The sequence below is a fragment of the Centruroides vittatus genome, unplaced genomic scaffold (genome assembly GCF_030686945.1).
Source record: "Centruroides vittatus isolate TY-2023 unplaced genomic scaffold, ASM3068694v2 scaffold_324, whole genome shotgun sequence".
NCBI lineage: Eukaryota > Metazoa > Arthropoda > Arachnida > Scorpiones > Buthidae > Centruroides > Centruroides vittatus.
The window spans coordinates 5,330,258-5,344,767 of record NW_027122701.1 but is presented as its reverse complement, the minus strand read 5'-3'; the positions used below and the strand labels follow the sequence as shown (position 1 = coordinate 5,344,767).

Genomic DNA, 14,510 nt, shown 5'->3' with positions numbered 1-14,510 from the left:
TTTTTCTCTCAAAGATGCATCTCGGTCAGGATGGCCTTCAACCATAGAAGATAAGTCCATAATGGCTTTAATCCAAAATGATCGGCATAAAACAACATGAGAGATAGCCAACATCTTAAAAATATCCCAAACATCTAATGTCAGACATTTGGCTAGTCTTGGATACACTTCCCATTATGATGTTTGAGTTTCAAATCAGTTAAGTGAACGAAACCTTATTGAGCATGTTTCTGTTTGTGATTCACTTTTAAAATGCAATGATGATGATCCATTTTTAAAGCAATTAATAATAGGTCATTTACAACAATATTCAATGCAAGAGATCTTGGAGTAAGCCAAGTGATCCTCCAGTGCCACAACCTAAAGCTGGTTTGCATCCCAGAAAAGTAATAATTTCAGTTTGGTGGGATTGGAAAGGGGTTCTTTTATTACGGGCTTTTACCCAACAACCAAACAATTAATTCCCAATAAATGTTGTCTCCAACTGAATGAATTAAAGGCTGCAGTGCATCAAAAAGTCCTGAACTTGCAAATTGACGGAAAGTGCAAGTGCTCATGATAATGCAAGTCTGCACATATCGTTAAACGTGCGCCAAAAACTTCTAGACTTTAACTGGGACATTTTGAGTCAGCCTGAATATTCTCCAGATATTGCTCCTTAGACTATCATCTTTTTCATTTGTTGCAGAATAATTTAAATGGCATAGAATCTAATCTTTAGAAGGTATCAAAAATCACATTGATAATTTCTTCAATCAGAAACCCACCCAATTCTACACAGATGGAATTATGAAACTACCCATCATATGGCGTAAGGTTATCGAACAGAAAGGTGAATACATTGTGGATTAAAGGTTATTTATTTATTCCAAAATAGTATATTTTCTTTCTTTCTAAAAACCGAACAAACTTTCAGTTCAACCCAATACATTTCTTCTGTGATTTCATTCTTCAAGCCACTATATTTCAATAAAGTATATGTTTAGAGCAATACATAAATTTATTTTAAACATATCCAAACATAGTGAAATAGCTGGAAGAAAATTTAGCTTTAGCCATTTGATGGTATGACCATTGATTTTTTCATAAAGTTTGTATTAAGAAAAGTGCCAATATAACTGGGTTTGACAGTATTTTCTTAAAAATATATAATTTACAGCAATTATCCATTTCAAAAATGTTTCATGAAACAATAATAATTTAATACTAATTTGGAAGTGATTTTATTTGAATATCTATAATAAATTTTCTCTCTATTATAAAATGAATTTTTAAAAATTAACATACTAATTAATTTTATATATAAAATGTAAATTTGTAAGTTATGCTTTGAATTCAAATTATGTGAATTTAAATTTATGAAATAAATTCAATGCTCATAAATAATACAACAAAAACTATGATTATATTAAATCTTTAAAATGATATAATTAAATACTTTTGAATTAAATCAAATATTTTATATAATTATTTAAAAATAAAAAGTTTCTAATGTGTGTATGTGTAAATGTTTTAGTTTGATAATTAAGAATAGTATTTATTCTTCTGCAAAAATATCAACTGTTCTTAAGATTTTACTAAATCTTCAAAATCTGTTAATATTTTAAATTTAAAATCATAATATATTATTCCATATCCTGAAAAACATATAATTGGAATTAAAATCATAACTGTCAAAATTTCTCTATCCATTTAGTTATCAGTTGCATTGTTTTTTTAACTTTTTTTTAATATTTAAAAAATAAAAAGTTGAATTATTTAATGCCATTAAACACTAACAATACAGTGCAAAAAACTTATTAAATTCAAATAAATATTTTATCAAACATAAAACATATTACAAAAGCAAATAAATAAATTGAATCATGAATTAAAGTTCAATTCTGTCTGTTTCAGTGTGTCAATCATAAAAATTTTTGAAAATTCTTATTCATTAGATCTTATCTCTAGCTCTGCTAAAAGTAAAGAAATTACTCTGATGTATTTTATTTATTCCATTTCTTTTATAATCTTTTGGTACCTTCACACATTTACAATACATTGTGCCTAAGTTCTAATTAATTAATCTCCTTGCTCCTTACTTAAAACTATATGGTGATTTTACATATTTGAACAATGTTCTCATCACACTAATACCAAACACAAGAATCCTCATTTAAAAAAAAAGAAAAGCAAACAAAGCTACTCAACAATCATAACAAAATACGTAAAATATAACTTGGTAAGAATCCATCAATAAAGTAACTCTGCCACATTTATTTATAATAGAAATTTGTATAAAAAATAACAACAAAAACAGCTACTTATTAGTACAAAAAATTCAACACAGATATTATATAATACTGAATATGATTTCTCAGTTTATTTAAAAAATATAAAAGATACTTACATATAGGAAGATAACATGTTTAATTACATTCAATAATTTTATAAAATTAAATAAGTAGAAAGTTATTAAGAAAAATAATTTAATCAACAAGCATAAATCTTATGCAAATTATAAAAAACACAAAAATTTAAAATAAAATATTTTATCAATTCATAAATCTTCTAAAATACAAAAATTCATTACATAATAATCATTTAAAAAAGAAATTTTTATTAATTTAACATTTAATGATAATATTAATTTAATAAAACAGAATACAATTAAAAAAAATAAACATATTATATATATAAGTAATTTTTGAGACAAATGATATAATCACTATCATCTAATAATTATTTTAAAAAATGCAAGCAAATACTTTTCGATTAAATACAGTAATAGTAAATATTAACTTTCAATTAGAAGTTCACATGTTAAATTAAAACAGATTTTCTCACTTTAGTGGTCTACATCAAATTTTTAATTCTATTTATGACTTGAATTTAAGAAATGTACGCTTAGCAATATGTCCAATGATTATTACTGTAGCAAATGAAATGCATAATTATCTTAGAAAATTATTTATTGCTATGATATAAAGCATTAGAATATGCAGAGTGAACACCAATCATTAAGCAATCAATAATAAGTCTATTATTTTTAATATTAAATTTCCAACTAAATTAAGACAAATTAACAAGTTATACTATGCATAAGTATATTCTGTTCCAATAATAAAATATTTAAATTATTTAGCACTTTTTTTTTATAAAACTAATTATAATCAAATTAGGAATTCAGAAATTGACAAATTTCAAGAAAAAGATTCAAATATATAAATATTAACAAAACAATTCTAATCAAATTGTGATAATTCAGACTTGATATAATTTTAATATATTATCACCACCTAATAAGTTTTATTATTCTACAACAAGATCTGTAATGTAATTTCTTTAAAATATCATTTCAATTTACTAAATAAATCAGACTATATCAATCTATAAAAATGAATATATATTAGATATATATTTCATAAGTCATATAAATACAGTTATTAAATGTTGATATTCTTCATTTAACTGCGATTTCATTAATTAAAGCATCAACAAAATATTAAAAAAAAGTACAAAATGATTTATTTCAACATTTCTAAAACAATTATTTTAAAATTTTTTGAAATATATCTTGAATTACTATTTTAACAACACTTATTTTATTATTCCATGCTGATAATAATAATGATAATTTTGTAACAAAAACAATCTTTTTATTTCATTAACTAACTTGAGAAATGAACTTGCTTTGTGAAAAATGTTTTGCATTTTTCTCAAAGCAAAAAAATTATATTCTGTCAAAACTGAATTCCATGAAAATTAATTCTCTATGAAATTTCATTATAAAAATTAATTATTATTTGGTCTTTTATTAAAATCAGTTCTAGTTAATATTTAGAAATGATCATAGTATACAAGTATAATATACCTTATATTTACATCATCTGTATACATTACAAAATGTTTGTAAATAGGAAAACAAAAATAAATAATCATTTTCTTTATATAAACAGTGTCAAAGATTAATAGCAAATGTAAAAGGCCTATGTAATCTCCAACTTTGTAAACCAGGCAAAAATTGTTTTTGTATGAAAAGAAATAAAAATGGAAGTCAACGATTTAAAAAAAATTCAGCAAATTAATCACTTGATAAATCTCGAGATTTTTCTATAATAAATAAACACATTGAAATTTTCATTCTTCAGATTCGTGTTTTAGAAAAATATATAAAATTTTAATAAAAACTGTTAAGTTCAGAATCATTAATTCTTATTTGATTATTAGATACTGTAATTATTTCATGAGAATTTCAGTAAATATTTACAAATATTCACTTATCAAAATCAACTCTTAGAAAAGCAATTATAGCAACTAATGGAATATTCTAAATGATTTTCTGATCTCATAAAATTTAAAAACATTGAATAAATATGAAAGCATTTTTAAAAAAATTCCATATTATATTAATGTAGATCATTTTAAAACTGAAATTTTTATTGCAAAAAAAAAAAACACAAGGAAAGTTTTCTATTGATAAATTCAAGGAAATAATTTAATGAAGAATGTATCGACTTATAATACTGAAGTGAGGTTAGTTTGATCATTCATTTGAATATTCACTAATGTTTTTAAAAGACAGAATTGAATTGATGTCTGGATACTGATTCTACATTACCTTTATGGTAACTAACAGTAGTACACCCACAACTTGAATCTGGAGAAAGTCTGTTTCTAAGTCTCGAACCTTCTACTTGATAATGTAATACTGGTGATTTAGTAGAAGTGTTTTTATTAGGACTATGACTTTGTTGCATCAATGTTATTGGCAATGTTGCTTTCATCGGTCCTTGCTTTGTTGTTGATGGACTTAACGTACGACGGACACGTTGGGAGGGTTGGTTCGACATCATTTACGCTTTTTGCGCACACTATGCACTTCTTGAAACAATACTATAATATCTTACGTGATCTTAACAAACCAGAAGAGTTTAAAATTGTTCACTTTAATATTAATTAAGAAAAAGACTTGTCGCAACTAACAGAAACAACCACTCGACCGACATCTGTCCGTCAAGTGATACTCTCGTTCTCAAAACAAAGGACACTCTCGTCAACTCTAGAATTGACGTAATGTAATATATAACAACGGCTATTAAATCTCATGATATTTTTTAAACATTAACGAATAATTTAAAACGTTAACGTATATCTATCGAGAAAAATTACTCGAATAAAATAACTTTCTAATAATTAAATCAATACTTTCCTTTTTTTACCAACAGATGGCGGAGAGTATGACGTCATCAGCGTCGTCTGCTATTTCCCAAATGTCATTCACAGATCAAGGGAAGTGAATTGGAAAAGTTTTTGCTCTAAAGATGTTTATGTTTATTTTCTCTATTAAAAAAATGTCAAATTAGGCATTTATTTCGTCGATTTCTGTATTATTAATTATTATTATTATATATAAGTAAATTCGATTTTTTTTTAAAAAATTTAATAAATAAGCTTATTTTAAGAACCTTAACGTTTAAGGCTTGTGATAGTGCACACTTTTACTTCAATTTGACGTATTTTTTAAACTTGTTCATTGTAAAATTGAAGAGATGACGTCAAATTGACGTTAAAGTGTATAGTTTCTGGACAAACGAACACGGCTTTAATTTCTCAATTAAGAAATAAACGTATAAAATTTTCTTTTAACAATGTAATTTTATTATTAATACTCCTTTCAATTTGTCCTTAAAGCTTTCTATTGAAACTTAGGTATTTATAATATCTATTTGTCTCATCGGTGTCAGCGATGAGTTAAAACTATTGTTCTGTTCTTTCATCTCACTTTAGATTATTTATAGTTTATTTATTTAATTGGTTCAAAAAGTAATCCTATCTGTAAAATTCATCTATCTCTCTTATGTATATATATATATATATATATATATATCATACTAATTTAAATTCGTTTTAAAAATAAATAAGTAGGCCTATATATATAAATTCTTATCCTCAAACTTTAATAACAAAATAAGAAATACTAAATTTAAAAACTAATAAGGTAATTAAACATCATAATTTATATTAAAAATATGCGTAATAATAGTTAAAACGCATAGCGTTATACATAAATTGTTAAATTATATATTGATATATTCGGGGCTATCGAAAGCTTGGTACGGAGTCTGGGTATAGAGACGGCCCTTTTTGTTGCTTGGTGGGCCTTTTTTTTTTTTTTTTTTTTGTAACAATTGAAATGCGGAGAATGTTTCTTAAATATTCGTCTTAAATGTTTTATTTTTTGTTAGTAAAAATAGCTAATTTATAGGGGTAGAAACTACTATGAGGCACCTAAGTTTTCTTCCCAGCTTTCCCATCTCGGACGGCCCTGCGTATATTTTAAACAAATTAAATATATTTCTGGTATGAAACTCATTCTATTTTATTATTTTATAATTAATTTCTTCAAATTTTCTCAATATAAATTTATAATCTATCATTATATTTAACATATAGTTTTTTACATTTTATTTTTCATTCCTTATATTATTATAGTTTTTAAGAGTACAAAGTAGATGCACTATACACAAAACATACAAAATTAATTTAGGTCTATTAAATGGAAATAAAATTTAAAATAAATTAAGAGTTATTGAGTTAAGTAGTACGAAATTTGTGAAATTTTTCAAAATTGAATTATAATTTTTAAATAAATTTCATAGTTTGAATTATTTTACAATCCTACATATCTAGGCCTACTTGATACAGATTAGCTTATGTATTCGTATTACACACATTATCTTAAAATAATATTTAAGTGAAATTAATATAAATTTAGAAAAAGATAAAACACATAATTATATTTGTGAGAGGATCTTCCTCATTTTTCTTCAAGAAATCCGACGATCCATCTTTTCCAACCGGACTTTGATAACTTTGCGTTATTGCTCCTGTGAATTACAAGTGCTTCTTGGATTGCCTTGGGCATCACAGACTAGTTATTTCATAGGTAACGACATAGTTGATGTACAGGATCTCCACCCAAGACTGGGTCATCGATGGAACCAGATAAAACGTCACAGGAATCTCGAATTATTATTGGTGGATTCGATATTATTCAATATCAAACTTCCTTCAAATATAAGTGAACATTGGAGCAGATGATTATTGTTACTTAATCTATTTGGTTCAGAGAAGGCACTAAACGTAAGTAATTACATTTAATCACAAAATTTAACTGATTATTAATTTAACGAGACTTTTTATACTCTTTTAAGTTAGCAATAATATTAACTTCTTTAAAAATTCTCTTATTTATTAAATTTTTTAAAGATGATGCCAAATTATGCTACTGCGACAATGGCACTTCTACTATTAGTAGGAGGCTTTTATAGACACGAAAGGCAAAAGAAAGAATACCAATCGTTAGAAAAAGAAGAAATGATGAAAAGAGAATGTATGTATAAAGTATTAGATTTATTTTTTGAGATTCTATTATTGTATACTTAAATGTCTATTAAAGTCTCTTTAAAAAATCGATGAACTGAAAACATTCCGTATATAATACAAAAACTAACCAGTCACACCTGTCATTTCATAGCAGAGATGTAAAAAGTCATTTCAGTTTTATTCAGAACACCCCTTAACTAGGAAGAAGATCTAAAAACTCTTCCTAGATTTAAAATAAATCTAAGAGCTTGAATTGTACAGTATTATAATTATTAGAAACTAATTATTTAAATCTGGCAAATTAATAAAATTCTACAGTAATATTAACTAAAGAATAGTCGTGTATTTGTACGAAAAATTGCAAATTAATCATTTATCATTTAGATCTGCATTCAAAATTCTTGAGAATTATTAAGCTTTATTTTGTAGAAGATTAATTATGTATGATTTTCCAAATAAAGTCAGTGATTAAATAAAATTCGGTGACATAATACACAATTATAATTGATAACATAAAGAAAATACTTTTTTATTAATGAATAAAATCGGTTTAAATAAGAATTACCATCTTATACATATAATTCCTATTGAAAGAGCTATTTATGTTTAAAATAAAATGAATACGGTAAAATATAGCTTTTTTTTTGTTTTTTTTTTTTAAGTAAAATTACTCACATAGAAGTATATAGGCCTATATAATATAATTACTTAGGCATGTACTGAAATATATTAGTGAAAGAACAATCAGTTTACTTTTAACATGCATTTGTTACCTGTTAAAAATGATCCTAAATTATTATTTTCCTCATAACATAGTAAATTCATTCTTGTAAGAGGAAATAATAAACGCCCTATTTATGGGATAATATAAGCTTACATCAACATAAATTTCAAATAATTAATTTTAATATATGATAATAATCTCTATTTATTTTAAACAATATTTTTCACTAAAAATTTGTCATTATTTTATAAAATCCATAAAGGATAAAAAAAAAACTAAATAAAATTAAACATAATTGCAATAATTATCATTTTGCAATTGTCATTTTATATTTATTAACTTATTAGTTAACTTTAATTTTTTATAAGTTGATAAGCTTTCATTTTTTATCTAGAGAAATTTCATATTCTTAATCATTTCGGGTGGTTTGGATATGATTCGATAGTAGGTGAAGATGAAATACAATTAATTTAATTAAATTTATATTATCTAACTAAAAATAGGGTGAATAAGCCAATAAATGACCATGACATAAATTTTTAAAACAAAAATACAAATTATAATTGAAGAAGCGTGATTATTATAGGTCATGTACCCAAGAAAATATTAGTCGATTTAAAACCGAACCTAATTTTAACTCTCAAATGAAACGATAAAAATCAACAAAAACGCAAACTGATAACATAAATAAAGAGTTGCATTATAAGCCCTGGTTGATTTTTTATGAAGTGTTTTTCTTTATATTATAATAGTTGTTATTATACTGATCCAAATGAATAATATTTAGAACTTCCTCTTTCTTATCGTTAACGAACAATGAAACTCTTAACAGCGGGAAATTTAAAAGAAAAAAATTCCCATCGCATTTAATTGGTAAACGGTTCCAGAGTTTTGACTGCTCGAAAAATCTGAAATTTTAATTTAACTTTCAATAATATGAAAGTTAAATTAGGATTTCAGAGTTTCGGAGCAACTAAGCATATTCAATCGGCTAAAATGAACTTTGATTGTTTGTTTAGTGTAGAATTTCAATAAGTAAGTAATAAGAATAAATTAAAAACAAAGAATGTGTAGTAGGATAATGTTTTAGTTAAACTGGAAAATTTGATGCTTGTTATGAAGACATTTCTTAAAATCAGTAGTGCAAGGGCAAGGGTTATTTTTAGAAAATTATCAATACATTCCAGTCATTATAGCAATATAGGCCTCAGTTTTTTACTATATTTCTAATTATGGGCTAACGAGTCGAGGGAAGAAGGGGCAATTGCCCTCCCAAATTCGGGAAAAGCAAAAACATAAAAAATAAAAAATAAAATCAGAGAAAGCAAAAGTATTTAAAAATTATCAGTGATGAAAAAAACAAAAAAATCGGTACTTGCTCAATCCCCATTAAGCACAGTGTACCCATACGGCATCTTTGTCACTGCCATTTCTGAAATGATTTTAAGTGCGGTATTTTAATACCAAACATTTTACAATATATATGTTATTTTGTATAATATTTATTACTTAGTTATTAGTAATTATGTTTTAATCGTTGTACGCTTTTTCTAGCGGAAAAAGCCACCTCTCAAAAACTCGTGTGTTATTACAAACTAGAAGGAAATTATAGCTATCGCCTTCAACCTGAAGACATCGATCCAAACTTGTGTACCCATTTGATTGCAGGATTTGCTGACACTCGTTATGACCTTATAGTACCTAGATCTGCAGATCATATCGATGGCTACAAACGTTGTTTGGATCTAAAAAATCGTAACCAGGATTTAAAAGTACTTTTATCTATCGGTGCTACTAGTGGAGGAAGATTTTCCAAGATGATTAATTATCAAACTGGTAGAGAAAGGTATAATTTATTGTACAAATATAATAATACGTAATATAATGTAGTATAATATTATAATAGTAAATAGTGTAATTTATTTCTTATTTACTGTTTTGTGTTTGAAAATTTCTGTTATGGTGAAGTTAACTAGATTTACAAAATAAAATTTTAATATCTCATATTAAGTTTGATTTAATTAATTTACTTTCCTAAATAAAAAGTAAACTGAATAATTTTATAGTAGTAAGAGATCAACTCTATTTTGTCTAAACTTTTTACGATTTTTTATTACATAAATAAAAATGTATTATTGTAATAACCTGCTTATTATTTTCAAGGACAAAACTCGTCAAATATTTTACTATAAGCAATATATATTAAGCCTACATTCTGTATAAATATTATGTTATCATTGATTGCAACATTAATATTATCATTAAATTTGAATATTCATTTAAATTATCATTTTCATTTTAATCGAAAGTAATAATTATATATAATCTTTAGGTTTATTCATTCTGTCATATATTTTATTGAAAAATATCCATTCGACGGTTTGGATTTTGACTGGGAATTTCCAGCATGGGAAGGTGGACCAATCACCGATAAAATCAATTTTATCACTCTACTAAAGGTAAAAATGATTACTTTCACATATTAAAATTAATTTAAAAAATTAGTTTATTTCAATGAAAAGTAAAAAGTTAGTTTTAATAAATGAAGTCAAATTGTTAAGAAATATTTCTAGAAAATGATGATGAAATTTTAGTATTAAATAAGTGCAGTTATAATGTAAATCTATTTTGGATATAGACAGGGCCATCGAGAGCTTGTATGTGGCATGAGCAGGGCCGGATTAAGCCTCTAGCGGGCCCTAGACAAAATTTAAATTGGGGCCCCATTTAAATAAGTTGCTTCTAAACAAATCTTATATAATGTGACATTAGCGTAGCTAGCATGGATGACACCCGGTGCGGATATCGTGGTGTCATCCCAAGTCACACCGTAGTGTCACCCTTTTTAACTCTTTTATAAAATACTATTCAATTGTAATATCTTCGCACTCGAGCAACTTGAACGCTATACCGAATATGCGATGTCGCGACGTATAAGTTTAGATTTAGAAACTAAATCATAACCATATATCAGGAATATTTCTAGATGGTGCGTACATTACTTCTGACGTACGGGTTGCTGTTGACTTTTTTTTTTTTTTTAGTCGGGCGGAGCTTAGGAATTCTTAAATACAGCCTTTGTGTCCTATCGAATTTCTTAAATAATTTTTAACTCGTTTTGAAACAGAGAAATCTTCTGCACTGAAGCCGGGCCCCTCCGAATTACGGGCCCTAGACATTTGTCTACTTTGCCTACTCGATAATCCGGCCCTGGGCATGAGGGTAGAACGGATCCTTTAGCGAGCCCCTTTTACTATTTTTAAACAAATGTTTCTTTATTTTAAAAATGCATTCTTAAAAATATTTATGAATAAGCCCTACATCATATCACTAATGAATATTTAAAGTGTATCAGTCTAAAAGTTAACGAGAACTTAAAGAAAGTAATTAAAAATTAGCAAAAAAAACTTAACCTACCTCTAAAAATAGAAAAAAAAATTTAAAGTCAATTTTATCACAAAAGTAATATTTATATTTAAATTTAGTATATATTTAGTAGTATCCTTAGTTATCTCAGAAATTCCGAAATATTTAAAAAAAATATTACCAACTAGACTATTTAACGTTTCGATGCCATTTGTATAATATAAACCATAAAATCATCAAATAAACTTCGACGATCTTGCTTCTTATCATTCATTACTTGCATAAACAACAAACAACTCACTTTAAAACGCAAAACAGTTTTTATGAAACACGAATCGAATAATAAAGATTGGTCTATGTACTTGTATTATTATCTTGAAATAGGATAATCAGTGTTACTACAGGTCGTTCAATTCATTTTTTTTTTTTTTTATCTTATAGAGCGTTTATAAAAATAATAAAAGAAAGAAAATGACAATTTCATTACAAACAACGATGACCTTGAAATTTCCAGAAATGACCTAAAGCAAAAAAATTTTTTATCGTTTATTGCTGTAAACCAAACAACTTCTCACTGATATATAAATATATAATTTATCCCGTAGGCATGTATGGGCTTTAAGACTTCCTCGCATATTGGCCTACATTAACGTGTTTATAATTTATGTTAAGGCAATGGCTTGTAATCGATAGATTTGTTATAATATTTAAATGAAAAGGGAATTGAACTAAAATTTTTTTCGAGATACTATTCTAAATCGCCTGAGGTCAAATCAAAAACATAGATTGTTTTTACGATAACAGTTTTGATATTTAGGATTTAATTATTTCAGTCGAATGAAAGAAACATTTATAACTATTTTAATTATTGTAGAACAGTTATAAATAAAACATTATTCATAATACTCCAGTGTCCCAGTGGATAAAGTCATGAACACTGGTCGCGGATTCGCGCCTGACCAACGGCTGGCTATATGGAGTTTGCCGAATTTTCTTCACGTGTCTAACAAAAACATCTAAATAAAGCTAATTTTCCATAGTAAGTATTCCCGCGAGTAAGATGGCTCACGTGTTGCGTCGCCTTATCTCATCCATCCATGTCCGGATGGCCTAATTAGTTATTCAACCGGGGTGCCACAACACTCCAGGAGTACCGCAAAATACTGTATAGTACTGAGCAGCGTCTTAACTTTTCTTGTGTGTATTACTGAAAGTAAGTAAGGCCAATAAGTCTAATTGACAAAAAAAAAAAATGAGGGTGCTGCAAGGAAAACTTATGAAATTACAGTGCCACTATTAGAAAAAGATTTGAAAACACTGGGTTATGGCGTCCGTCTTCCGCACTGGGGACCAGGGAACGAATCTGGACCAGTCGAAAAACCCCAGGAATTTTTCGGGCGTTATCCGTCCTGGAGATGTCGAGCTCCGTCTCTCACCATCGGGCTCTCCCATTGCGACCCTGGCAGAATCCACTATAGCTTTATTAAGAAGTGCCCACAAGGCGAAAGCCTTAATCAAGAAAGAATAAAAATAATTCCAATCTTAACAATTAAAAATTGATAAGGTCTGCTATAAAAGTTTTTAATAAATTATTTGAAAGACACTTAAAACACAATATTTCCACTGTAAATATTTATATTTGATTTTTTTTTTTTCAGAAAAGGAAAATGTCTAAAATCGCCATTTATGATCTAAATTGTTTTTTATTTTCATATAAATGAACTTATTGAGAGCAACCACGAGTTTCTAGAACATAAAATTTACAGATCTCATTGAAGAAATTTGTAAGATTTTCCTACCTGCAAGAAACTAAAAAACAATATTCTATATCTTTGCATTTTCAGACAACATAACGACAAAAAAATAATATGAATTAAAAACAACTCAAAAATATAATTAGTGAATCAAAATTTAATTGTGTTATAAAAGGATTTAAAGTAAACGTTTCTAAAACTGATTGGGATTATTTGCGGGATCTAATACCTTTTTTAACGCTTTCCGCCCTTTATATATATTTAAACTCTTTCCTGTGGACAATAAAAGGATCTGTTTAGCAAGCCCATTATGGGTTCGGCCAGACCCATAATGGAGCGTCGTAGTGGACCCGACGTATTCGGAACGGTCCACTTCGAAAAATTCCTGGAATTTTTCGGCTCATCCGGATTCTATTCCGTTCTACCGTTAGTCTACCGTTCTGGATAGAACTAACACATCTGACAATTAGTCATTATTGCTATTGTAAGAGTGTAAAATATTTTAAAGGAAACTAAACCTTAAAATCTATGTAAAAGTTTAAAATGTCATATGTTTTCTACAGGTAAGTTGATGAAGTAAAAGTTAATTTTCCTTTCTGGATTCGAATGCATTATATCTTCAATCAATTCCTTACAAAATTTTTTTCTACTCATCATTATTATTTGAATTATCAAGATTTATCACAAGAATTTTTTCCTTCTTTTAAAAATGGCTTTAGTTATTGCATAAACGCTATTAAAATTATGTATGATTTTTATCAACACAGGACGACTCAAAAGTAGTTGATAAAATTTTATGAGGTGATCAATTATTCAATTTACAGTATAAAATATTAATACATTCCTGTCCGATTCTCAAAGATAACCAATTTACAAAGAAAAATCTTTATTTCAAATCAATTTACTATTTCAACATTAATTAGTATAAACTATTTATTATCACTATTTATTAGTTTACAAACAGGATACATTTAGGTAACACTTAAAGAAAAACTAAATTTACTAGAGATGCTCAAAATGACTGTCTTCACTAGCTATACAAGCTTCACATCTACGGATAATATTAATAGAAGCAAGTAAATTATGAAGTTGTTCGGGTCTTTGACGTATTTCTACAGCAATTTCGAGTCTAGCTGTGTTAGCGAAGGAGAAATCTACAAATGCAGCAACGTCATAATCAGTAATCCTAAACCCAGGATTTCGTTTGTCCATACTACATTTACCGAAGCAAATGTAGTTGCAAACGAAACTAACACTTGCAAATAACGTGGCAGTAGCCAATTTATTTGTTTTGTCGT

At 26.8% G+C, this 14,510-nt stretch overlaps 2 protein-coding genes across 3 annotated transcripts in view; one reads left to right on the top strand and one right to left on the bottom strand.

Annotated features, from left to right (window-relative positions):
- The window catches only part of LOC136988182 (protein FAM117B-like), a 77,221-nt gene extending 72,188 nt beyond the window's left edge, over positions 1 to 5,033 (bottom strand). The window contains exon 1 of the mRNA XM_067286012.1: positions 4,601 to 5,033. Within this exon, the coding sequence (XP_067142113.1) occupies positions 4,601 to 4,835 (235 nt within the window). The 5' untranslated portion in view covers positions 4,836 to 5,033. The remainder of the gene's footprint in view (positions 1 to 4,600) is intronic.
- A 1,683-nt stretch (positions 5,034 to 6,716) lies between these two features.
- LOC136988183 (acidic mammalian chitinase-like) overlaps positions 6,717 to 14,510 on the top strand; it is a 42,211-nt gene continuing 34,417 nt past the window's right edge. Inside the window, exons 1-4 of one of the 2 annotated variants that reach the window (XR_010882729.1) lie at positions 6,717 to 7,125; positions 7,252 to 7,375; positions 9,647 to 9,938; positions 10,425 to 10,551. Coding sequence is in view for 1 of the 2 variants with exons in the window: in XM_067286013.1 (XP_067142114.1) it covers positions 7,252 to 7,375; positions 9,647 to 9,938; positions 10,425 to 10,551 (543 nt within the window). In the remaining variant the exon portion in view is untranslated. The remainder of the gene's footprint in view (positions 7,126 to 7,251; positions 7,376 to 9,646; positions 9,939 to 10,424; positions 10,552 to 14,510) is intronic. The other variant, XM_067286013.1, reaches the window with a different exon arrangement.